Raw genomic sequence first — 27,111 nt, forward strand, 5'->3', positions numbered from 1 at the left:
CCAACCAAGTGAACTGTAATTACCATGTCGTCTTGGTCATGTAGTTTGCAAGTTTAAATCTCTTTTCAACGTCCTATTAGCAAAGCCTTTGCTGCAAGTAGTCCTTCACAGAGCAGAGTGGGGGAGGAAAGAGGAAGTTGGAGGTTGCTCTCTAACACGCTTCAGTTAACTGCTTTACAACTTGTGTGTGTTTCACAACAGCCTGTGAACAAGATTAATTTGAGGGAAAGAATGATTTAACAGATCGCCTGGTGAACTTCAAACCTGGGCAGTGGTCTCAAGTTGGATCCCTCTATGTCCCATTGCCTGTTCCTGATCTCACTCAAATGTTAATATAGAACACTAGTAAACCAATCTGCTCACTACCTGGCAAATTGAAGCAATTGTCCAAGAAGAAACTCTCTAACAGACTTCCTAGTTTTGCCTTATTGAATTACTCATTTAGATGGCCAGTTTACTTAAGTAAACTGTTTCGGTTGTGGCCCCTCTGCTTTGGAACGTCCTCCCTGAAGAGCTTCACCATGCTCCCTCCCTCAGTGTTTTTAACAAACATCTTAAAACACACCTTTTTAAGGAGGCTTTTTAATGCTCCATTATTATTTTGTTATGTCTGGTAGGTTCTATAGCTTTTTATAATTTTCAGTTTTAATTTGAACCGAATAATAATTGTTGTTTTTAATCTGACTTTTAAAAAGAAATATTTTAAATAAATAAAAATAATAAGTAACAGATAGGCCTGCTTTGGTATCCTCCATTTTGAACTTGAATGGACATGCATGTTTATATTCACCCATGTTCAGATCTACATGTCAGCACACATACTTCTGAAGATTTCCTTAGCTTAGAGCCTTAGGCCATGCAAGATGTCTTGGAATTTCCTCAATCCAATAGCAAGACAACATTGCCTTTAGACTTGTATTGGTTCATCTGTTTATGTTCTCATCCACATTAACATTTGCTTTTTGCTTTGGCATCAAGCCATTAGCTCACCTAGTCTAGTGTGGCCTAATTTATTTTGTTTGTTTTATTTATTTATTTAACATATTTTTATACCGCCCAAAACTTACGTCTCTGGGCGGTTTACAACAAGATAAAAACAAAGGTAAAACATTAGTTAAAAACAAAAAAAGAAATTTTAAAAAACACAATTAATTTTTTTAAAAACAATATTCTAAAAACACTAAAACAATCAAAACAATATCAGTTAAAAGCCTGGGTGAACAGATGTGTCTTTAAAGACTTTTTAAAAAATTGTCAGAGATGGGGAGGCTCTTATTTCACTAGGGAGCACATTCCAAAGCCTTGGGGCTAATCTGACAGCATTGCTCCAAATAGTCAGAGGTCTCTCCAGCTTGCTACCAGAGAACCTGGAAATGCAAATGATTGAACCTCTGTGCTTTATGCATGCAAAGCAATATCAATGAGGTACAATCAAAAGCTGAACTCTTAGAAGACTTTTTCTAGTGGACTTTAACAAAAGTGGCATCGCTTTTGTTCTGTTGAGTCTTGTGTACCTGTGTTCTCCAATCCCATCAGCCCTGTTAAAAACTGCATTACTTAAGGATAAGGTAAGAAGCTTGGACTTCTCTAGCTCCTCTTCAGCCTACCACCCCTCTTGCCCTGCCTTGACAGCCAGGCTTTACTCAGCTTTTGCTCTGCTGCCTTTGTTAGCATTGTGGCCTTCCTTTCCTGATTACCCAGTAATCTACACCTGTGGACATTAATTATACCAGCCCTCTCTCAGAGTCTTTCATGAGAAGAGAGACCCTGGGTTTCTGGGGCTTATAAGGAAGGATGGGGCGCTGATTGTGCAACTGGCCTTTGGTGCTGGGCTTTTGGTATGGCACTCAGGGCTGGGGCAGAGTATGTTATCTCATGGTTGTATAAGAAGCTGAAACTGTTTTTCAGAGAGCTTCTGTTGAGTCTAGGGCAGGCCTGCTCAACTTAGGCCCCCCAGCTGTTTATGAACTACAATTCCCATAATCCCCAGCCACAGTGGCCAATAGCCAGGGATTATGGAGATTGTAGGCCAACATCTGCAGGAGGGCCGAAGTTGAGCAGCCCTGGTCTAGGGGCATGCACAGAACTGGCCCCTAACTGAGCTGACAGACTTGGTCTCGGGCTTGGTGTTGGAGTCTTCCAGGCTTATGGTGGCGAGAGACTTCAGTGTTCACTTTAATAGCAATTTGTTCAGGGTGGCTTATAGTGGCCATGACAACTATGGGCCTATCCCAAGCAGTCTCAGGACCAATCTGTGTTGCTAACACACACTTGATCTGCTGTTTTACTCTGATCAGAGTGGTGTTCTGTGGGTGAAGACTCCTGTGATTTCCCCATTGTCATGGATGGACCACCATCTCGTTGAGGTTGGACTTACAGCCATGTCCCATCTCCGCAGGGGTGAGGGGCCTATTAGGATGGTCTGCCTGAGAAGGTTATTATCCAATAGGATTCCAGGAACCCTTGGAAGGATTTAGTGTTGGCTGTACTGGTGATTCTGTTGATACCCTGGTGGATAACTAGAACAGCAAACTCATCAGAGCATCCTCTCTGACCTGCTTCAGAATTGGCCCCTTGGTATACAGAAGAACTATGGGAGCTGCAGTGGCAAGGTAGACAACTGGAGCACAAGTAGAGAAAGACTAGACTTGAATCCGACAGATTACAATGTAGAGCACATTTGAAGATCTAAGCTCAGGCAATAGTGTGGCAAAGAAACAATCATTTTCTTCCTGTATTGCATCTGCAAGCTCATGTCCAGCGGACGTCAATTATCCATTGTGACATAACCCCTGATAACTTAGCAGAGAGGCACCTTTTAATGTGGTGATTCTCTTTATTTAGCAGGGGGAGAGTAAATGGCCCTATCCACCCCCAGCACAGTACCTCCAGTGACTGTTGCTGGTGTCTATCTTATGTTTCTTTTTAGATTGTGAGCCCTTTGGGGACAGGGTTCCATCTTATTTTGTTATTTCTCTGTGTAAACCACCCTGAGCCATTTTTGGAAGGAAATCGAATGAATGAATGAATGTTAAAAGTGTTTTGTAGACAAAATCTCTTGTCTTGGGCCAACATAGACCTCATAATTATGCCAGAGTCTAATGTGGAGGTGTCTAGCAACTCCTCTTGTGTGGTTAGGTTGGATCAGTTTCAGTTTGTGACTCCTGATGTGGATACTGCTTGGAGCAGTGTGGCCTACTACCTGTTCTCTTAATCCTTGTCTGACATGGCTTATACTGTCTGGCAGAGGAGTTGTTGTAGAAAGCCTGGTAGATATTATAAATGCTTATCTGGGGGAGGGCAGGATGGCTTCCTGTTAAGGAGGTAATCATTAGACTTGTTGTGAAGAAGCCTGCATTATATCGCTCAGAGTTAAGCAACTATAGGCCTGTCTCCAACCTTGCATGGCTGGCAAGGTAATGGTGGCCTACTAGCTCCAGATGGAGGAAACTGATTATCTAGACCCATTTCAAACTGGTTTGGGGGCAGACGGTGGGATGGAGGCTGCCTGATGGGTGATCTCCAACAGGGAATTGGCAGAGGGAGTGTGACTTTGTTGGTACTTTTTGGATCTCTTGGTGACTTTCAAAATTATCAACCACAATATTCTTCTGGAGCGTCTGAGAGGGTTGGGAGTGGGAGGCACTGCTTTGCAGTGGTTCTGCTCTTACCTCTTGGGTAGATTCCAGATGGTGTTGCTTGGAGACTGTTGTTCTTTGAAACATGAACTTTTATATGACGTCACTCAGGGCTCCATACAGTCTCCAGTGCACTATAATATCTACATGAAACCACAGGGAGAGATCATTAGGAGATTTGGTGCAGGGTTTTACCAGTATCCTGATGACACCCAAATCTATTTCCCCATGACAAAATTATTAGGAGAAGGTATAATCTCCCTAAATGCCTGCCTCAAGGCAGTGAGGGATGATAAACATCTGTATTGGGCAGCAGCAATATAGAAAGATGCTGAAAGGCATCTCATACTGCATGGGAGATGGCAGTGGTAAACCTCTCCTGTATTCTACCAAAGAAAACCACTTGGCTCTGTGGTTGCCAGGAGTTGACACCAACTCGATGGCACAACTTTACTTATTGTGCGGGGATAGTTTTATGTTGGGGAACTCAGGAGACAATTTTGATCTGCCAGTTCTGGGTGGGGTCACACTTCCCTAGAAGGAACAGGTATGCAGTCTGGGAGTGCTTTTGGGTACAAACCAATCCCTGGTGTGTCTGGTTGAGGCAGTGGCCAGAAGTGCTTTCTATCAGCTTTGACTAATATGCCAGCAACATCCGTTTCTTGAGATAAATGACCTCAGAACTGTAGTACATGTGCTAGTAACCTTCAGACTGGACTACCTCAGTGCACTTGATGTGGGGCTGCCTTCGTACATAACCCCAAAACTGCTGTTGGTTCAGAATGTGGCATCCAGCTTGGCCTCTGGGTCAGCTTGAAGAGGCCATATTACTCCTATATTAAAAGAACTACATTGGCTACCAGTAAGTTTCCCGACAAAATACAAGGTGTTGGTTATAACCTATAAAGCCCTAAACAGCTTAGGCCCTGGGTATTTAAGAGAATGTCTTCACTATGGGCCTCTTCGCCCACTGATATCATCCAGAGAGGTTTGTCTGCAGTTGCCGCCAGCTCCTCTGGTGACTACACAGGGACGGGCCTTCTCTGTTGCCGCCCTGAGACTCTGAAATGTGCACCCTGCTAAAATAAGAGCCTCCCTATCTCTGACATTCGAAAAGTCTCTAAAGACTTATTTTTTCACCCAAGCTGTTAACTTTACTGTGGTTCTAATTTGTTTTAAAATTCCCAGAGATGGAAATTTGGGGCCATGTACAAATATAATAACGGACAAGTGTGTATGTGTGTACACTCACACACACACATTTTGCATAATCTCTTCTGTTGTTAGTAAGCTATCTATAGAGATGCCTGGTCAAAGCCGGTTTGATTGCTTGAGAAGTAAATCTACAGTTGTGCAAAAGTATATGGATCAAATACACATAGAAAAAATCTACAGTTCTTGGCAGGGATATTGAATTAACATTGTTGAAACTCACCCCAATAATTATTTGGTACATTATTTGAAACATCTTGGTCCTTATCTGTATATTTGAATAATTTTACTGAAAGGAGTCCTTCAAAATTGCCATTGCTGCTTTGCAACTCCAGCTCTCCCATTTCCCTCTTCAGGATAAATGAGCTGCTTGATAACTGCATCTCTTTGTAATAAAAAGGACTGTCCTGGCATCCATGTGAGAACTTTCTGGTTCCCACGGTTGGACAGGAGAATAGGCAAAAATATTCACAATTGTGGAGCACCTCAGAATGAATATATATTAACCAGACGGACATAGTTTTGCATATTTTTGTTATATAGCTTCTGTGCAATTTTCATATAAAACAAAATTTGGTAGATGCCACATCAGTTGGCAGAATTGAGGCATTTTACAGTCTCTTAAGTTCAGAAATTGTTTCCCCTCATGTGAGAAACCTGAGTCAGCTTTTAAAAATACCAGTGGACTTGTAAAACAAAATTACAAAAACAATGGACTTGTCCTATCTTTCCACTTGCCTCCTTGTCATTCAGAGTTTTTTGCTGTCATATTTTGAAAGTGCTTTCATGAAGACTAAACCTTTCTTATGAAATGAAAAACAGAATTCTTGCTTGATTGTTTGGACTATGCAGTTGCTTCAGATCTTGTGTGTGACCTTAATGCTGTCCCTTTTCTGTCTCTCATGCCCTTCAGAAATATTAGTTGTATTGACATTTAAGGTTCTGTGGTCTGTATTCAGTTATCTGGCAATGCAGCTGGGTCAGCTTCATAATTTAGAGCAAAAAGAGGAGCTTAATTTGGTATTATGCTTAAATGAGGGCACATTGGGTTCTATTTATTGTATTACCTCAGGTGTTCAGAATAAAGTGATTGTCATTATGTATATGGGGCAAACAAAAGATTTAGATGATTTAGATTTCTATGCATCAGTAGACTCTCAACATTCTTTTGAGGCTTTTTCAGTGTCTCTGCTACTTGTCTCCTCCCACCTCTTACCTACTGTTCGTAGACAAGTTCTTTTTCCTGGCCAAATATGGGACAATAGCCTGCAGGACATAACAAAAAACCAATACAAAACATCCTTATAAAATTAACAAATATATTCACCGATAAGATGATGACCCCCACCCCAGCATAGCCCAGGGAATTGTATAAGTTCATTGCTCTGCCGCTCTCGGCTACCTCAAAACCTCCAGCCCTCTTAAACAATTTGGCCCAATTTCTTTGATTTATTTTTATCTTTCAAATAATTCCCCAAAACTCACCTCATTTTTGAAGCTTCTGTATAGCCTTTTAGTGCTCATGCCCACCCAAAATGAAGCCTGACTATATACAACTGCATTTGCTCACCTCTGTTCTTTGCTACTCTAGCCTGCTTGTCTCTCCTGTTTAGTGCCTTATATATCATTGGCACAATGATGATACTCCTGACTTTGCCACTGAATGGCAAGAGAGCTTCTTTTACTACTTTATTTATTTATTTATTTATTTATTTATTGACTGACTGACTGACTGACTGACTGACTGACTGACTGACTTTGCCAATAAATAAACCAAAAAACAAAACCCTGAATACACAGAGACAAGTGCTATAAAACACTTTATTTCTCTAGCATATAAATATAATTGCCTCCAAAGTGTCCTAATTTCATAGCTTCTCTTTATCTTTACATACCTGTGGAGTTTGCATGGGATTGAGAAAATCTAGCTGTTCTCAAGAGTTTAAAAAACAGTAACACTGATCATCTTGTACTGGAGGAGTTCTAGCTTCTAGCTGAATATATAATATACAGTCAAGACCTTTAGTTGTACAAGATGAACCTAAGAAAAATACACCGAAAGTTAATCCCTGTGATTCTTGTTTTCCCTCCCTATCCCGGTAGTTGCAACTACCATTGGGAGTAATTATTCAGTGTTTGTGCAAAGAGCTTGAAATAGATACAGCCTCTGCTCAATTGTTCTTCTGAACAAAGACTATTTCTCAGTGGTGGAGCACTTGATTTACATGCATGAAGTGACCTCCCAGGTTCAATTCCTGGCATCTCCAGGTAAAGAGAGAGGACTGACTTCCAGGCAGGGTAAACAATACTGGGTTAGAATACTCTGACTCAGTAGTTCTCTCAAATATATATACACACGTACACATAATCAATTTCCTCCTTTCACTGTGATTCTTCTGGCAGCCAAGCCCACAGACCACCTTCACCGTCAAAAAAATATGTTTGGATATGAGAGAACTGGGCTGCACACGTGCTGTTCAGGCAGGGAAGTGATCATGGAGAGGTCTATCTTTGTCAGAACCTAATTTTTCTCCCCCATCAACTGATCCTTTTAGTGGTCCATTCCCCTTCTATCCAAAACAATGCTTGAGTGGGATGGAGTTGGGCTCCACTGCAGTGTTTGTATCCCTGGTGTCCAAATGTCACCTTCCTTTGAGATTGCTTCCCTTCCCCTGTATCTGAAAGTGAACAACTTTGACTTCTGCTGGGGGTATTCTCTAGCAACATGAGGAAAATGTATATGTGCAGCTCTTGCGTGCTGTAGCTTTGTATGTTACTTCAGGCTCTCTTCCTCCTCGCCCCCCGTACCCCCCCATGGCTAGAGACTCTTGGCATATAGACTCTTTGAAAATAATCTTAGCTTTCCTCAAGGAATAGAGAGCTTGAGTGTGGATATATTTGTTTTTTTATTTATCAGATTTGTAGACTGCCCCAAACTTCTGTCTCTGGGTGGTTTACAACAACAAAAAATGAATTAAGACAAAAATAAAAACCTGTCTTCCCTCACCTCTTCTCTTGGTATTTAAACGGACACAGCTGGGACCAGTGGTATCTGTAGTAACTTAGGGAGAGAGAACCTTGCTTTCTGCCCTTGTTCTACTTTTTCTGGGAGTATATTGTTTTGATTATACCAGATTAAAAAAATATTATTATTATTTTTACATTTATGTCCCGCTCTTCCTCCAAGGAGCCCAGAGTGGTGTACTACATACTTGAGTTTCTCTTTCACAACAACCCTGTGAAGTAGGTTAGGCTGAGAGAGAAGTGACTGGCCCAGAGTCACCCAGCTAGTTTCATGGCTGAATGGGGATTTGAACTCGGGTCTCCCTGGTCCTAGTCCAGCACTCTAACCACTATACCACGCTGGCTCTCTATAGCCACTTGTTTGGTTACCTGTTGCAAACAAGAATGGCTGTAGGCAATTAGACAGAGAAGCATTAGATAAATCGGCACTCTTTCTCTTCTAGGTCACAAGTATTAGGTATGTGTGGACTGAGAACCTTTATGGGCTAATTTGCAAGACTATTATGTTGTCTTTTAGAGCTTTAGTTCTCTGTGGTTCACGAGACCGGCATATCTGTCCTGCATTGTTCCGTCTAACAGGGATTCCCAGATGTTGACTACAACTCCCATAATCCCCAGCTACAATGGCTTTTCTTTGGGGATTATGGGAGTTGTAGTCAACAACGTCTGGGGAACACTGCTGACCAGTGATTCCTAGGTGATTGTTTGAATATAGCCTGACAAGGCCAGGGTATACCAAAATCCATCACTGGGTAATAGTTTGTCAGCTATGAAATACATTCAAATCGTAACTGAAGTGGGTGTTAGTCTAAAAGATAACGATCCATAATCATTGTGGTATGAGTCAAAAGCGTAGTTAATAGCCCAACCGGATTCAGTAAGCAGACAACTGGAATTGCAGATAGACATGGATAACTTGGTTAAGCTGGGGCTGGGATTCAAAGATAAATGAGGAAGCTGTGAATGCATAGCTAGCCTCTTTGCAATACTCAGAGGTTCTTTGGTTACTGGAATGGCTTTGTTTCCTGTCCTACATTTCTATACTTCCACAAAGCTAGTGGAGGATTGACAGAATGTGGTGGGGTAGAGAATAGTTGGCTTAGAAGTAAGGACAGCTCTTAGCTCAGAGTCAAGAAGGCTGTCGGTTTGCCACAGTGTGGGTTGTGTTATAGCAGAATTGTGTTCTCCAAAAAGAAATAAATACAAGTGTTTAGGAATACTGAGTACATGTTTATGAAGATATAGAACGTGTGCTTAACAGGCTTTGAAACTGTTATAAGCTAACTACCTAATCTGAACATATACTTATGTAGCTACCTTACACTAAATCAAGCCACTCGTCTGCCTAGACCTGCCTCTGACTGGCAGTGGTGTTTCCAAGGCAGAAATCTTTTCCAGGTGTACTACATGAAATCCTTTTAAACTGAAGAGGCAAGCAGTTGAACCTGGGATCTTCTACTTGAAAAGCACATGCTCTACTGCTGATCTTGTCTTTTCTTGTATTTAAGGGTTTGCCTAGTTTAAGTGTAGGGCCTACATTTGCCATCATTCCTGTTAACATAGTGACTGTATTCAGGAATAATGCCAAACCATACTTTGCCAGTTCACAAACTTGGCTTTTGAATGGCAAATGAGATTATTAAACCACAGTTTGAGGCTGGTTTGCAAACTCCAGTTTGTGTTAACTGTGATTTGCCATTTATCTGAATCTGCAAACTATTGACAAACCACAGTTGAAGCTGTTTTGCCTTAAAAGACTGCTGCATTATAGTGACAGGAGTGAACTGATGAAGCTGAGTGTAGACAAGCACGTGTCAACCCATGGTTTGCCTGTTGTTTGTTTGGAAGCTCAGATCATGGGTGTGGGGAGTTAGCATGCAAAATGTTGGTTAAATTATTTGCATGACTATTATGAACCTTTGATTTGTGTATCCCTTGTTCCCTCCCACACTTATTCTTTTTACAGCAAACCATAGCTTGCTGTGGTAATGAGGCCTCCAGTAGTGATTTGTTAGGATGCCCCAATGTCATAGAGATAATAGAGACGGACAGGCAGATGAGCCTAGAAGGAGCAGGGGCTAGGAAGGAGCAGACAGCAGATTGAAAAGGAGGCAAGGGCATAGGGAAGAAAAGTTGGATTAGGAAATAGCTAGGAGCTGCAGGGATGAACAAGTCTGAAGGCCAGATAGGCTAATTTGAAACAAACAGCAAAATATGTCTTCTAGCTTTTATTTATTTATTTAACTTTTTAACCTTTAATGCTGTGTGTAGTGTGTAGAGAGAGAGAGAGCATGCATGTGCATCTCATGGAAAGTCAAATGATATTCATAAAGTGTGTTTAATATGCTTTTTAAACTTATGGAGTCATAAGACAAAACTGCAGAATAACCCCAGTTCCTGCTGAGAAGTATGTTTTATGACTGGCAGATCACAGCAATAAGGGAAGTGCCAGCTATACATTCTAAACTGTACATACTACCAGTGTTCCCTCTTACAGGCAGAAATTGTTGACTACAACTCTTAGAATCCCCAAGCAAAAGCCATTGCAGCTGGGTATCCTGGGAGTTGTAGTCGACAACATCTGGGAATCCCTGTTAGAGGGAACACTGCGTACTACATTTTTATGTATTTATGTATTCGATTTCTATACCAGCGATTCTCAACGTTGGGTCCCCAGATGTTATTGGACTTCAACTCCCATAATCCCCAGCCCCAGTGGCCTTTGGTTGGGGATTATGGGAGTTGAAGTCCAATAACATCTGAGGACTCAATGTTGAGAATCCCTGTTCTATACCACCCTTCCAAAAATGGCTCAGGGTGGTTTACACAGAGAAATAATAAATAAATAAGATGGATCCCTGTCCCCAAAGGGCTCACAATCTAAAAAGAAACATAAGATAGACACCAGCAACAGTCACTGGAGATACTACTACTACTACTACTATTATTATTAATTCTTGTTTACACAGTCAGACAGGTATTATTGACTGGTTTGTTTTATCCAGACATCGAGTCCTTCCCAAGGACCTATTATTATTATTATTTTATTATAATTTACATTTTATATCCGCTCTTCCTCCAAGGAGCCCAGAGCGGTGTACTACATACTTAGGTTTCTCCTCACAAGAACCCTGTGAAGTAGGTTATGCTGAGAAACTGTGCTGGGGGTGGATAGGGCCAGTTAAATAAAGAGAACCACCACTTTAAAAGGTGCCTCTTTGCCAAGTTAGCAGGGATATTTTTACTGGGTAATGCTAATGTTAAAATAGGCATTTACTTGTTTACTTATTTAACATTTTTTTATACTGCCCAAAACACAAGTTCTCTGGGCGGTTTACAAAACAATAAAAACAACCAATAAAAAGATAGACACATTTCAACAATTAAAATTTAATAAGTTAAAACTATTAAAACACAATTTTAAAAATATCTAATTAAAAGCCTGGGTGAACAAATGTGTCTTGACTGCCTTTAAAAAGTTGTAAGAGATGGGGAGGCTTTTATTTCAGTAGGAAGTGTGTTCCAAAGCCTCGGGGCAGCAATGGAGAAGGCCCGTCCCTAAGTAGCCACCAGACAAACTGGTGGCAACTGCAGACGGACCTCTCCAGATGATCTCAATGGGCGGTGTGGTTCATAGCAAAGAAGACGTTCTCTTAAATACCCAGGGCCCAAGCTGTTTAGGGCTTTATGGGTTATAACCAAAACCTTGTACTTTGCCCAGAAACTTATCGGCAACCAGTGTAGATCTTTTAAGATAGGAATGATATGGTCTCTCCGAGATGACCCAGAGACCAATCTGGCCACTGCATTCTGTACTAACTGCAGTTTCCGGACTACATACAAAGGCAGCCCCACATAGAGCACATTGCAGTGGTCAAGTCTGGAGGTGACCAGCAGATGTACTACTGTTCTGAGCTCATTTATCTCAAGAAATGGACGCAGCTGGCGTAACAGCCAAAGCTGATAAAAGGCACTTCTGGCCACTGTCTCTACCTGGGACACCAGGGAGAGTTTTGTGTCCAGAAACACCTCCAGACTGCATACCTGTTCCTTCTGGGGAGGTGTGACCCCATCCAGAACAGGCAGATCAAAATCCTCTCCTGAGTTCCGACCTCACACAATAAGTACCTCTGTCTTATCTGGATTCAGTCTCAGTTTGTTACCTCTCATCCAGCCCATCACTGCATCCAGGCAGGCATTTAGGTAGGTTATGCCTTCTCCCGATGATATTGACATGGAGAAATAGATTTGGGTGTCATCAGCATACTGATATCACCCTGCACCAAATCTCCTGATGATCTCTCCCAGCGGTTTCATGTAGGTGTTAAACAACATCGGAGACAATATGGAACCCTGAGGGACACCATACCGAAGTTCAGTTTTTGAAGAATAGTCCCTGAGAGATACATGCTGGAATCTGCTCGAGATGTAAGAGTAGAACCACTGCAAAGCAGTGCCTCCCACCCACAACCCCCTCAGACGCTCCTGAAGGATACTATGGTCGATAGTATTGAAAGCCGCCGAGAGGTCCAAAAGGACCAACAGAGTCACACTTTCTCTGTCAATTCCCAATTGGAGATCATCCATCAGGCCGGCCAAGGCAGTCTCCACCCCATCGCCCACCTGAAAGCCAGTCTGAAATGGGTCTAGATAATCAATTTCATCCAAGACTGCCTGGAGTTGGGAGGCCACTACCCTCTCAATTACCTTGACCAGCCACGGAAGGTTGGAGACAGATTTATAGTTGCTCAACTCTGAGGGATCCAGGGCAGGCTTCTTCAGAGGTGGTCTAATAATTGCCTCCTTAAGGCAAGATGGCATCTTGCTCTCTCTCAGAGAAGCATTTATGATCTCTACCAGGCCTTCCACAACAACCTCCCTGCCAGATAGTATTAGCCACATTGGGGAAGGGTCAAAAGAACAGGTGGTAGGCCACATTGCTCCAAGCAGCTTGTCCACATCCTCACGAGTCACAAACGGAAACTGATCCAGCCTAACCACATAAGAGGAGTCGCTGGACACCTCCAATTCAGATACTGCGGTAATTGTGGGGTCTAAATCCACATTTATAAGATTGAATTGCAATGGAAAAACTTTTCTGATTGTTGAATATCCACTTGCCCATATTTCTTTAGGTTTGTATCCAGATAGTACTAGTTGGGATGGCTGAGTGGTCCACTGTTCTATACTTAGGGCAGGAGAGAGACATTAAGTAAGTAGCTCAGTAGCTCTGCAGCCCCCTGAACCCCCAAGAAAGCTGTCATGTCTGTAGAAGCCCCAGTATTGGGGAAGGTGCCTCTGCCTGTGCTGCATATGGAAGTCTGGATACAACCCATTGTGTTAAAATGAAATGTCTTTATCCTGAGCTGCAGAAGCAGCTCATGCAGAGAAACACATTCCAGGCTGGTTTTACACTCCTCAAAAGCAGAAATTACTCCAAAGACTTAACAGAAGCACAAGTCTTATCTGTGAACTACTTGTGTAACAAAGTTCGGCTGGTAGTCATATGACAATGAATACAGTGCTTTCCTGTTGACTCTTTCATCTATGATATATTCCAGCAACTATTTAAAATGCTTCTACAGCTGTTTCTGATTTTGCTAACTTGCAGTAAGCAACACTGTCTGATTCTTGGTATCTACTTATTTCGCTCAGGCAAACTTAAAATAAGCTGGTTGCAGAGCTTTGTTTATAATTAAAGTTGGCTGTGTGGTGTTATGATGTAAGATTTTTCCATCCTGTGTTACACAACTAGAGAAGGAACTGTGTTTTGTTGCATTTGCTTCTACCCGAGGGAGAATAGGTTAAAACATAACATCACAAATGTATAAACCTAAATAGCTTTACAAGAGAAACTTCAGTCACACTCTTCAAATCTAGATGCCTAGTAACAAAACAAAAACACAAACCAGTGGTTCTCATTATTAACTGTCCATAGATAACAAACATCTGCCCTGGTTACATTTTCAACAGGTGCCACCCTGGAAAGGTGGTGTAAGTGTCACATTAATGATTAGTATTTGTATGTGAGAGGTAGCTGAGCCAGCCCAGATAAGTTTCATTTGTCTCAAAGGAGACACTAATTGTGGATTGTATCCTAGGGATTTCTTCCTCTGAAGAAAGGCAGTGTTAAGATGCAGCACAAGGAAATTCTACTTAGTGTTGTTGCAAATACAAGAATTGTAACTTTTGACCATTTATCCGCACCTGAACAAAAGGTGTCATTTTTATTTGTACAAAAAAAATCACAGGTGCATGTTAATTAGTCTCTCATCCTATGCAGCTGGATAAAAATGACCCCAACATTAGAAGAGTATATACTGTAGTTTACGAAAAAGGGGGTAGGGGCCATGAAACATTATAGGACTTCATTAAGGATATGATATGGAGGGTTATTTAACTTTTGTTCTCTCAATCAGTTTGTCTCCACTATTTGGCTGAAGATTAAAAACAGAGTTGATAGCTCTTGATGGTTCAGCAAAGGATACTTGATCTGGAAATATTCTGTTTGCTTTAACTTTACTAATCATCTTGCACTTTTCTAGATTCAAGTCTGAATTCAGTTGTGTGTTAAATGATGCCAGAACACCCTGTATTTTATCCTTGGGATACTTGCAAAAGCTAAACCCAGTGCCTGTTTGCTTTCTCTTCTATCTGGTTTCTGGTGGTAGTACACCAAGGTCAGAATAGGGCAGAATGAGGGCTTGCTTGAGACAATTCTTTTAGTACTTTAGGAGAACAGACAATGGTTGGTTTGTCTCAGGAGTGCACAACTCAAAACCTTGACTTAGTGTGTGGGGGCTGAAGTCAATTTTTTTTACAGTATAGGGGGTCCTCTATCGGAATGGGTTGTGGACCCAACATGCTCCATAGACAGGACTAGATTTAAATTGGAAACAAGCCTTGTTTTCAGTGCCCAGAAAGTTCCAAACCCCCAGTTCCAGTCCTAAATTCTAAAACAGCCCTCAGCAGATGTGATGCTCCTCTCCCAAATACTGGACTCCATGATTGCCTGCATATAATGCATCCCATAGGCCAGGTGGCGCACTCGCTCCCTCCAGTGGCATCTGCTGCCATTCCAGGATCTCATCATGTCTTGCACTCATAGGGAAGTTTCGCTCCCTCAGCATCTCAGTTGTTTGTTCTGCTGGTGCCTCTGCCCGGCCTTGCTCAAGGGCACTCCACTTTCCAATCCAGTTCAGATCATCATTGCCACTAATGCCAGTCTAACAGGATGTGGGCACACTCCAACAACCAGTATGCCCAGTATTCCAACTAGTAAGTGGAATTGCAGCCTCATCCAACACAACATATATAGGTTTGCCTACCGTACAGAGTTGGCCTGCAAGCTTTAGGAATAGGCACCTATCTCCAGGTGACTCTTGAAAGCAACCCCAGAGGTTTGAATAGCTTGACTTTATGCAAAATATTAGGGAAAAGCCCTGCAGGGAAAGCTCTCCAGCAATAGCTTCAATCAGTGCTGACAACCCTAAAATGATTTTAATGTAAATGGTTTTAACAGTTTAATTGATTTAGTTTTGATTTTAATTGTTAATTGTTAATTGATATTGATTGATTTTATTTTGATGTAAACCACCCTGAACCATTTTGGGAAGGGTAGTATATAAATCAAATAAACAAACAAACCTCAACTGGCTGGAACACGTTGCTGTAAAATCCCACATCAATAGCTAGGGAGGCACTTGTTCACCCTCTCTGATGCTGGAATCCTACTGCCTCTTTCTCTGGGTGGAACGCCACCTAGCATCTATCACCACGGAACATCTCAGCGGTGTTTCCAACTGTCAACCTGACTGGCTCAGCTGACAGTCTGTCAACCCAGCAGAGCGGACTCTTCATCCAAAGGTGCTCATTTATTCATCTAGCCCATAATAGACCTCTTTGCCTCTCCTCACAATCACCTACTCCTGAGGTTTTTTGCCAGGTTCCACTCGCCTCTAGCAGAAGCAACAGATGCCCTACAAGCCTCTGGGACTCCTCTATGCCTTCCCACTGACAGCTGTCATTGGGAAAGTTATTCAAAAGATGCAGGTAGAATGGGCAGAACTCATCCTGATTGCCCCTCACTGGCCCCAGAGGCCTTGGTTTTGAGACCTTATCGCACTCTCAATTTCGCCTCCCTGACATCTCCCTCTCCAGCTGGTGTCGCAGGTTCCCATCCTACACCCAGACCCAGGCTGGCTCCAACTCTGCGCCTTATTTATTTATTTTATTGATTTGATTTGTATACCGCCCTTCCAAAATGGCTCAGGGCGGTTTTGCGCCTTGAGGTTAAACACTCAGCCTTAGCTAAAAAGGGCTAGTACCCTGCAGTCCAGAACACCATCCTGACTAACTTTGGCCCGCAGAGTCTGCCTCTTCCAACCTGACTTGGTGGTACTCAGGCTTCACCCTTACTTTTTGCCCCAAATAAGCTCGACCTTCCACCATTCTCTGGATATCAAACCCCTGCTAACTGGGCAAAGAGGCACCTTTTACCGTGGTGATTCTCTTTATTTAGCAGGGGGAGAGTAACTGGCCCTATCCACCCCCAGCACAGTACTTCCAGTGACTATTGCTGGTGTCTATCTTATGTTTTGTTTTAGAATGTGAGCCCTTTGGGGACAGGGAGCCATCTTATTTATTTATTGTTTCTCTTTGTAAACCGCCCTGAGCTATTTTTGGAAGGGTGGTGTAGAAATCAAAATAATAATAATCATCTTGCCATCCTTTTGCTCCTCCCCTTCTTACCCCAAGGAGAGGACCTAGCATACCCTGGATGTCTGTAGGGCCTTTTGCATCTACATTAGGCATATCAAGGACTTCTGCCGTTCCATTCTTCTGTTTATTTTCATCCTTCATCCCTAGGCACCAAGGTCTCCAAAGTCGCACTGTCCAGGTGGATCTGGGCTTGCATTACATTGGCCTAGGAGTCCCTAGCACTCCCCATGTCCGGTGGCATTGCTACTCATTCTATTCACAGAGCCTTGGCGGCCTTCTTTGCTTGCACTCTGCTACTTGAAATACGTTGAGCGGCAACCTGGTCCTCTATCACCCCTTTCATCAAACACTACAAGATCAGGTGGACTTCAGTCACACTGTCCTTCAACAAGTCCTTTAGTTGCATGCTCACCTGCCCCATTGGTCACTGCTTGGGCACATCCTATTCTGATGGATGACCTACCATGTGTGGGTGGGGGGAGACATTGGTTTTTTTACCATGAAGGGTTCTTTTTCAGTGTATGGAGATCATGTGACTCACTCGCAGATGTCTCTAACCTTTTTATGTTCTGTCGGATTTGCAGATTTTTGGGTGGTGGCAACTCCCAGGATACTCGGTTCACTATCACCCTCCAGATCAAAACGCTGACACTGACTGGGAGTTGCAGGAGACAGTCAGGGAGGCGTCTAGGAGAGGCAGGGCAGTAATAATGGGTGAATTCAATTACCCACATATAGATTGGGTAAATTCACAGTTGGATGATGACAAAGAGGTCAAATTGCTAGATATGCTGAATGACTGTGCCCTAGAACAGTTGGTCTTGGAACCAACCAGAGAGAAGGTGACCTTGGACTTAATCCTAAGTGGCACCCAGGAACTGGTGCATGATGTCAGTGTCATCGACCCTTGAGGGAACAGTGACCATTGTGTGATATAATTCAGCATACATGCAGGGAGAGAATTGGCAAGGAAGTCTAACAGACACTTTGAATTTCAGAAGAGGAAACTTCTCCAAAATGAGGAGTATGGTGAAAAGAAAGCTGAAAGGGAAAATTGGGAGAGTCACTTTGCACCAGAGTGCATGGAGTTTAATTAGAACCACATTACTAGAAGCCCAGTTAGACTGTATACCCAAAAGGAGGAAAGGTACCACTAAGTGCAGGAAGATGCCAGCATGGCTAACAGGTAAAGTCAAGGAAGTAATAAAAGGGAAGAAGGTTTCCTTCTGAACTTGGAAGGCCTGTCCAAATGAAGAGAACAGAAAGGAACACAAACTCTGGCAAAAGAAATGCAAGGTGACAATAAGGGAGGCAAAAAGCGAGTTTGAGGAACATTTAGCTAAAAGCATCAAGGGGGATAACAAAAATTTATTTAAATACATCAGAAGCAGGAAACCTGCCAGGGAGGTGATTGGACATTAGACAATGAGGGAGTGAAAGGGATTATTGAGGATATAGAAGTTGCAGAGAAGCTAAATGAATTCTTTGTGTCCGAATTCATGGCAGAGGATACTGAACCTATACCTGTTCCTGAACCAGGCTTTTCGGGGATGGAGGCTAAAGAACTGAGTCAGATAGAAAATGATCTAAACTGTCTGGAAAAAATGAAAACTAGCAAATTGCCAGGGCCAGATGGCACCCATCCAAGAGTCCTCAAAGAACGCAAATGTGAAATTGCCGACCTCCTTGCTAAAATATATAACTTATCCCTTCAATCAGGCTCTGTACCGGAAGACTGGAAAGTAGCAAATATAACACCGATTTTCAAAAAGGGATCCAAGGGCAATCTGGGAAATTACAGGCCAGTTAGCTTAATGTGCATTCCAGGCAAATTGATGGAAGGCATCCTCAAAGATAAAATTGTAAAGCACACAGAAGAACAGGCCCTTCTGGGAGAGAACCAGCATAGCTTCTGCAAAGGGAAATCTTGCCTCACAAACCTTCTGGAGTTCTTTGAGAGTGTCAACAAGTGTGTGGATCAAGGTTGACATAATATACCTGGACTTCCAAAAAGCTTTCAACAAAGTTCCTCATCAAAGACTCCTGAGAAAACTTGGCAGTCATGGGATAAGGGGACAAGTACACGTGTGGATAGGTGAAGGACAGGAAACAGAGGGTAGGGATAAATGGAGAGTTTTCATAATGGAAGTAAGTAAGAAGTGGGGTCCCCCAGGGATCTGTACCCGGACCGGTGCATTTTAATTTATTCATATATGATTTAGAAGTAGGAGTAAGCAGCAAGGTGGCCAAATCTGCTGATGAAATTTTGACATGCTTACACAATCATGCAAGCGACATTGTGCTTGCCAACACACTGAGCTATGTTACTTGGGAATCTGTCCATTGTTTTGTCCATACTTTACAGCTGAATGTTTTTCTTCAAGTAGTGTGGCTTCTGTTGTTGAAGCTGTAAAAAGAGAGCCAGCGTGGTGTAGAGGTTAGAGTGCTGGACTAGGACCGGGGAGACCCAAGTTCAAATCCCCATTCAGCCTTGAAACTATCTGGGTGACTCTGGGCCAGTCACTTCTCTCTCCGCCTGACCTACTTCACAGGGTTGTTGTGAAAGAGAAACTCAAGTATGTAGTACACCGCTCTGGGCTCCTTGGAGGAAGAACGGGATATAAATGTAAAATAATAATAATAATAACAGCCTATATTTTGCGACGATATCTATAATAACCAACAGTATTGATGATAAAATTCTGGCATCCCAGGTCCTTGGGAAGGACTCGATGTCTGGATAAAACAAACCAGTCAATAACACCTGTCTGACTGTGTAAACAAGAAATAATAAATAAACTAGTTGCACACTTCCACCACAGGACCAGGGCTGCAAAGACACTTGAAATAAAAACATAGCTTCAAGTAAAGTTACATCATCTGATCCAGTCATCTTAAGACTGGAATTTGATATGCGTCGTGGTCAAAAGACTCAGTGAGCAGAAGTGAGAGAGAACAATTGTGCATTCTTATTGTTCTGTTATAGAGCTCTCTGATGCTCCAATGCTTCAGCTGCAGGAGTACTAGCAATTAATAGTAACGTACCACTTCTTTCCACTTGGAAATACCCTACAAATGCCATGTCCACTGAATAGCAGTTTCTATTTCAAAATAATTATCCAATTTGCAACAGTTTTATCCAAAGTGAAGCAATTGTCAAAAATGGAAAAAAATAATTGATTCCAGAGCTGCTGTTCTTTGCTCTCTAAAATATCACACGATCCTGCCATAATGGCCAAACCTGCACTTATTGCCTCATTAGATGTATGCCATAAATGCATGTTCTCTTTTCCATGTCATTCAGGATTTCTGCTAAATCAACTCTTCTGCTGTTTGCAGCAGTGTTAGAAACAGAAGAACATTAAAGTGCTGTGACTGAAATGAAAAGTGCTGAACCAGCATTTGAGGAGCTAATGCCAAATAAAATGTGTGAAACTGAGAAGAGGGCTATTATACCGCAAAGGAAAACGCAGTAGCAAATGAACTGGAGAACTACTGCCAGGGAGCCTTGTCCTCCTCTTGAAGTGTGCAGAGGTCTAATTCTAAGCTTTCTGTGTAACTTTTCAGGGAAATGAATTTGTTGGGGCAGGTGGTCAGCATTTTCAATTTCGTTTAATACCACTTCCAAGGATAGTGGGCAAAGAAACACAAAACTAAGCATTTTGTTTTGTTACTTAGCTTTTTTTAAAAAAAGCTATGAACGGCTAATAAGATAAAGTGTGCCATCAAGTCAATTTTGACTCCTGGAGCCCACAGAGCCCTATGGTTTTCTTTGGTAGGGGTTTACCATTCCTTCCTCCCATGCAGTGTCCGATGATGCCTTTCAGCATCTTCCTATATTGCTGCTGCCCGATATAGGTGTCTGGGAAACATACCAGCAGGGATTCTAACTGGCAACCTTCTGCTTGTTAGTCAAGCATTTCCCTGCTGCTCCACATGCAGCCTTCTCCATTCAAATCAAGCTAACTAGGGCTGCTTTGGCATTGCTACACTTAATACTGCTTTCAGCAATGGTCACAAGAGGGCTTATTTAGCTATTTATGAGAAAGTAATTGTGTTAACCTTGTGGGGTTCGAGGGCACTTCTGGAATTCTGAGTCGCAGAGTGGGCTCCGTAGGGTGGAGCCCATAAAAAGACTGCTGTGGGGGCAGGGCAAGTCACAAAATTTGTATGATTACTTTGGCTATGTAGAACTTCCATATTCCAATATTGTAGGTATCTGGATACCAGTTGTAATTGTAAGCACTCTTTCAGACTCCGGCAAGTAGAAGGTAAACTTTCTTAATAAAGATTGTAAAAACTACCTTGTCTAAAGGTTCATCTAAAAAGGAAAAACTCACCAACACAGCTGGCTTTAAAAGAGTTTTACACATTCATGAATGAGATGAGGTCTATTGCTGGCTACTAGTCAGCATGGCTATGTGGTACCTCCATGTTCAGAGCCAGTATACCTCTGGGAATCAGTTGCTGAGGAGAAAAGTGGTGAGATGGACTGCTGCTTTTATGCCCCATCTGTGGGCTTCCCTAGGACTCCATGTGCAATAAATTGTTTCTGGTTAATTATAATAATTCTTAAATCAGTCATCCTGTAAGAGCATATAACCTGTCATGCTGAAAGGCACTGTCACCCGTATTTACTTAAAATGTTCCAAAGCAGAAGATGAAGTCCAACTAGGTTAAGTGATGCTTACACTCAGGTAAATGTAAGCAGCCTAAACACTGCTCAGTAGAAACTACATACACCTCTTTCCAGAAGATCTGGTTTGGGTGAACGAAAACACCTGGTTATGTTAGTTGTTGAGAAAAGAAATTATAAGCTTAGTATCTCTTGCTGATGCCTGCATTGAAATGCAGTGCCAAAAAACAAAAATGCAGCTGTCAAACCTGAAGACTTGCAAACACGTTTGAATCTAGGGAAAGAACTGAGATTGGGGAGGGGGAGAGATTCTCAGCAGAGCGGATGGACTCCAAGAGCTGGATGGGATGGGGTAGGGGAGCAAAAATGTCCCTTCTTTCTTTCCTTGCTTACCAGGTACTGAGTGCTGCCACCCCAACCTGAGTTGCTACTTGCCAGGAGCGTAACTACCATTAGGCAAGGGGAGGTAGTCATCTTGGGGCCCCACTGCCTCAAGGCCTCCCCCCCAGAGGCACATCACATGACTCCCCACCTGCCCATGTTGCACCCCCTATGAATTATGTTGAGTCTCTTGGAGATCGGCAGGAGCAGAGAGTAAAAAAACTAGATTCAGTGTGAACTAGATATTCACCATATTCCTAATGGGGATGTGAGTGCACTATATATTATGAAGTGTGTTTGTGTGTGTGTGTCAGCGAGGGGCCCATTTTAAAATCTTGTCTCTGGGCCCCCTCCAACCTTGCTACGCCCCTACTACTTGCACTCACACTCTCTCCATTTATATTTTTAAGTGAGCAACTTCTGAATACCCAGCAGGGATGGGAGACATTCAGCCTCATGGCAGCTTTAATGGCTACCTGCCTGACAAGCCTACAGATACCCAGCAATGTGCAGATATGCACACTTGCCCTGCTTCTGCCATCTCTCTTGCTTCCTTGTTCTAGGCAGTATAGCTGTTTGGTGTGCAAACAAGCCTCAGTCTGTGCAACAACTATAGAAATCGCAATCTGGAAGATAAAGCATGCATGTATTTGCATATTCTTAACTTCTGGATCTGCCTCGGACTGGGACTTGGAGACTAGTGGGCTGGCAGGGGTCAGCTGAGGCAATGCCCACAAAGGAAACTCCCTCAGGCACTAGAGAAACAAGGAGTGAGCAGGAGAAGGAATATTATAGCAACTGGGAAGTAGTGTTCCTCTAAGGCATCTGCATGCACAAGTTTTTTTATGTCTGCTCAGTTGATTTTAGATCCTGCTCAGATTGAATTGGGAAGGCCCCATTCTGAATGCACATGCGCACACACTGCCTTGATTCTTCTGGCCAGAACATAAAGAATTCCACACACAGATGAAAAAAGAGGGAATACTGCTGGGGAGAGTGGGCAAATGACAGTGAACACTTCTGTGAGTGCTCTGTTACCTGTGGTCACCACATTGGGGAACCCCAATGTTAATAAAACTTGGAACTTGTTACCCCAGGTGGCCAGGTTCAGATGCAATGGGCAGCCATGGTTTCCTGCTACAGAAACCAGCCTTGAGGAGTTGCAGACTCATGCTCTCTTCTCTCACACATAAAGGAGGGAGGGAGAGTGGAAGGTTTTGCTTTTAGTTTAAGAGCAAACTGCAGTTCCGTATTGTGTAGGAACTCTGGGAACTGAGATTTAATTAACAGGCATTAGAACAAGACAGGATATCAAAACATATTTAAACTGGCAATACAGAACCCTGGCATATTCTTAAACTGAAAGCAAAGGCTTTTGGGGGGGCAGGGGCGGGGGTCGCCTTGGGAAAGCACATTCTTCTTGATCCGAACCCAGTCACAGTTATTGATCAAGATCACGAAATGTTCAGACTATCTTCTCCTTAAAAGAAGTACACAGTTATGAGTTCAGCCTGGTGCAAATGATAACTACAGGAAACAAAAAGCTTAAGAGTGTAAGAAGAGGCCCTTGGGCCACAAGCTGGATGTTGTGCCATTCTTAGGATACCTTTAGCAAATCAGAACAAAGGTACACTAAAAGTACCAAACATACTTAAATTGACCTGCTCATAGGTAATACTCATTTCTAGAGACTTGGCAAACTCTCAAAATGTATCCTATAATCTTGTATTGACAGTACTGAGACAAATCCCCAGATAGGCTGGTCAGGGAAATATAACTTTTTTCTTTTTAGAAAAAGCAAATAACTTTGTTCACATCAATCCCTTGTTACATTTTGATAGTGGGCAGAGACAAGGGTGTGTTGTGAGTTTCCTGGGTTAGGGGCTTTCTTTCTTTTCGTTGATCTGGAAAGTGCCATGTATAGTTATGGTAATATATAAATGCTCTCAAGGCTGAATTTGTCCTTGTGCTTGTGCAAACAGGAAGCCATGTTTTCTGTCATTGATCATTTTATAGATAAAGTTAAAATTTAGACGTGTGTGTGTGTATGAATAATAAAAATAAGAGCAGTCAAACGAGTAGCCTCAGAGGTTGATAGTGCCTGCTGTGTTCTTAACCAAGTTTAGAGTAGAATTTGGTTCAGAAGTAATTTAAACGTAGCGTGATCTATACATCTCTTCCCATATTCTTTTTACAGGAGACATGGAATGTGGTTTCGATTGCGGAAGCTAATAATCTGGTTGCTGGGAGTGTACATAGCCATTCCATTTCTAGTAAAACTTTGTCCTGCTATTCAGGCAAAACTCGTCTTCCTAAATTTTGGTAAGAATAACTTTTTCTATGTCTATCAATAATGTAGAAATATATAAATTACAAACTTTGAATACAAAGAGCATTACATTATCTGTGTCTTATGAAGAGGATATGCATGTAAAGTTTCTGCTGTGGTGCTCAATAAGGTTTTGGAAATGCTTTATTGTTGAATTTCTAATAAAAAGATTATTACTGGAAGCTCTAAATATGTGGTTGGATAAATATCTTTGAATTGTATGTAAAGAATAAGATAAATGGGTTGCTAGGAAGTGTGTGTTTTAATATGTATAATATAAGATGTAAAATGAGCCCCATACTTAAAAAAAAAAAAAGAAAGTAACTTGGAAATCCTGTGATCTCATGTAGTTGAGCCCTAAGATGTGCTCTCTGGCCCAGGTTAGCAATTAACAAAAGTGTGGCAGCTACAATAGTTCTAACATGACTACAAAGCTGTGGCTGGCTATCCCTTTTCCCACACTCTGCCCATATACTTTAAAACTTGCTCTTGTTCAGTAGAGTTTCCCCTCTCATCCCTTTTTATCCTTAGTTTCCTTCTTTTGGATTTCAAATGTGAAAGGATGATGCTTAAAGGGTTTTTGAATGCAAGACCACATATTATTGATACAGATCTTGGCACTCTGTTACCTCTCTTCTGATGCAACATGCTGGCTTTAATGGTCAAATGCCCTTATTGAGTTGTATCAAGATGATGTGTAGAGATTGTCCTCTTGCCCCTAAACTGCAAGAAAATATATATTAATATTAGGAATCCTAGCATGTTGTACTTTCTGAATACCTGAATGCTAAAACTGCTAATATTTTGAAAAAAGTACAACACACTAGGATTCTTGCTATTAATACACATTTTCTTGCAGTTTAGTTTTATTATATTTATAAACCACCCAACACAAATCTAAAGGAGGTATATGGATTTTTAGTTCACAAACTGTTATGCTAACTAGCTTTCAATAACTTTTTAAGTTATCCTGTGGTAGATTCTCTGAGCCTTTTGATCTGCAGTTGCCTACTTACTGTTCTGTAACACGATTTTGCTTTGCCCTACAGGACTACTTAAGTAGTCATTTTTTATGTTTATGATTTTTTGAAGGATTTGCATTTGCTAACTTGTTTTTATGAAAAGGTCTTCATTGAACCTATACTGCCTTGTCATTGTCATTAGTAATGACTTTTTACATCTATTCTTCACAGACACCTTAGCTCCTCTTCCTTCTACTTTGAAGCTTGACTTCCTTTTGCATTAACATGATTGAGCGCTGGTGTGTGATGTACATATTGCTGGTCATGTGTATCCCCCACATACCCCCAGTCAGTCTCTATATAGTATCTTCATGTTCAATTTAGTCAGATGTATGCCTCCATTTGGTCAGTTGATGTGTTTGGAATCACGTGGAACCCAGTTTCATAGTCTAATCTCTGTACTAGGAATCTTGTGTCTTCTATTATTTTTGTTTGCACAGTCAGACAGGTGTTATTGACTGGTTTGTTTTATCCAGACATCTAGTCCTTCCCAAGGACCTGGGATGGCTGAATTTTATTATCAGTGTTGTCGCTGTTATTATTATAGACATCATTGCAGAATATAGGCTGTTCCCAGTAAAGTTGCTTTTTGTAATTGGCTGATGGTGATTTCTGTGGCCCCTGTGGTGTTGAGGTGCTCTTCAAGGTCTTTTGTAATTGCACCTAGGGCACCAATTACTACTGGGATTATTTTGGTCTTTTTCTGCCACAGCCTTTCAATTTCAATTTGTAGATCTTTGTATTTTGTGATTTTTTCTATTTCTTTTTCTTCTATTCTGCTATCCCCTGGTATTGCTATGTCGATTATTTTGACTTGTTTTTCTTTCTTTTCGACTACAGTTATATCTGGTGTATTGTGTGGCAGATGTTTGTCTGTTTGTAGTCGGAAGTCCCATAATATTTTTACATCTTCATTTTCTTCAACTTTTTCAATTTTATGGCCCCACCAATTTTTGGCTACAGGTAGCTTGTATTTTTTGCAGATGTTCCAGTGTATCATCCCTGCTACCTTGTCATGCCTTTGTTTGTAGTCAGTCTGTGCGATCTTTTTACAGCAGCTGATTAGGTGGTCCATGGTTTCATCTGCTTCTTTATAAAGGCAGCACTTGCTGTTTGTTGTTGACTTTTCGACTTTTGCTCTTATTGCATTTGTTCTTAGTGCCTGTTCTTGTGCAGCCAATATTAAACCATCTGTTTCTTTCTTCAAGTTGCCATTCTTAAGCCATTGCCAGGTCTTGGTGATGTCTGATTTTTGGGTTATATTGTGCAAATATTGACCATGCAGGGGCTTATTTTTCCATTTTTCTGCTCGCTTCTTTACTTGTTTTTTCTTGTAGGCTTGCTTTGTTTCATTGGTGTTTAATAGTTTCTCATTATAGACTATTTTAAATGCATCTTCTTCACTGTCCTTTATATATTCAAGGCTTCTTTTCTCCTCCTCTACTGTTTGATGGACTTGCAGCGTTCCTCTTCCACCTGTGCTGCAAGGGAGGTATAGCCTATCTACATGACTGTGGGAGTGCAGAGCATGATTGATGGTCATTATTTTCCTGGTCTTACGATCTAGCATCTCTAGCTCTGCCTGGGTCCAGTCTATTATTCCTGCAGTGTATCTGATAATAGGTATAGCCCAGGTGTTTATGGCTTGCATGGTGTTCCCATCATTGAGTTTGGACTTTAGGATTTTTCTAACTCTCCTGATGTATTCACTTCCAGTTTTTCTTTTAACTTCAGTGTGTGCAATGTTAGCCTGGAGAATGCCCAAGTATTTGTAATGTTCTTTCTCTTCCAGGTTCTTGATGTTGCTTCCATTGGGCAGTTCTATTCCTTCTGTTTTTGTTATTTTTCCTCTGTTCATTTTTAATGCAGCACACTTGTCTAGTCCAAACTCCATTGCTATATCGCTCCTGAATACATGGACAGTGTTTAGCAGTGATTCAGTTTCTGACTGGGACTTTCCATACAACTTCAATTCGTCCATGTATAGCAGATGGTTTATTTTACTTGATAGACGTTTGATATCCAAGCCTGTTTTGTTTAGTATTTGTGAAAGTGGAGTCATGGTGATTACAAACAGAGGGGATAGTGAGTCCATTGGAAAATACCTCTTCTAGAATGTTGGGGGCAGTATGCTAAATCATTGTAAAC

At 41.8% G+C, this 27,111-nt stretch overlaps 1 protein-coding gene across 2 annotated transcripts in view; it reads left to right on the forward strand.

Moving 5' to 3' along the window:
* ABHD12 (abhydrolase domain containing 12, lysophospholipase) overlaps positions 1 to 27,111 on the forward strand; it is a 72,298-nt gene that overhangs the window by 2,415 nt on the left and 42,772 nt on the right. For both annotated transcript variants that reach the window (XM_053243489.1, XM_053243498.1), the window contains exon 2: positions 23,810 to 23,934. In XM_053243489.1, coding sequence (XP_053099464.1) covers positions 23,810 to 23,934 — 125 coding nt within the window. The remainder of the gene's footprint in view (positions 1 to 23,809; positions 23,935 to 27,111) is intronic.

This window comes from Hemicordylus capensis, chromosome 1 (genome assembly GCF_027244095.1).
Source record: "Hemicordylus capensis ecotype Gifberg chromosome 1, rHemCap1.1.pri, whole genome shotgun sequence".
NCBI classification, from domain to species: domain Eukaryota; kingdom Metazoa; phylum Chordata; class Lepidosauria; order Squamata; family Cordylidae; genus Hemicordylus; species Hemicordylus capensis.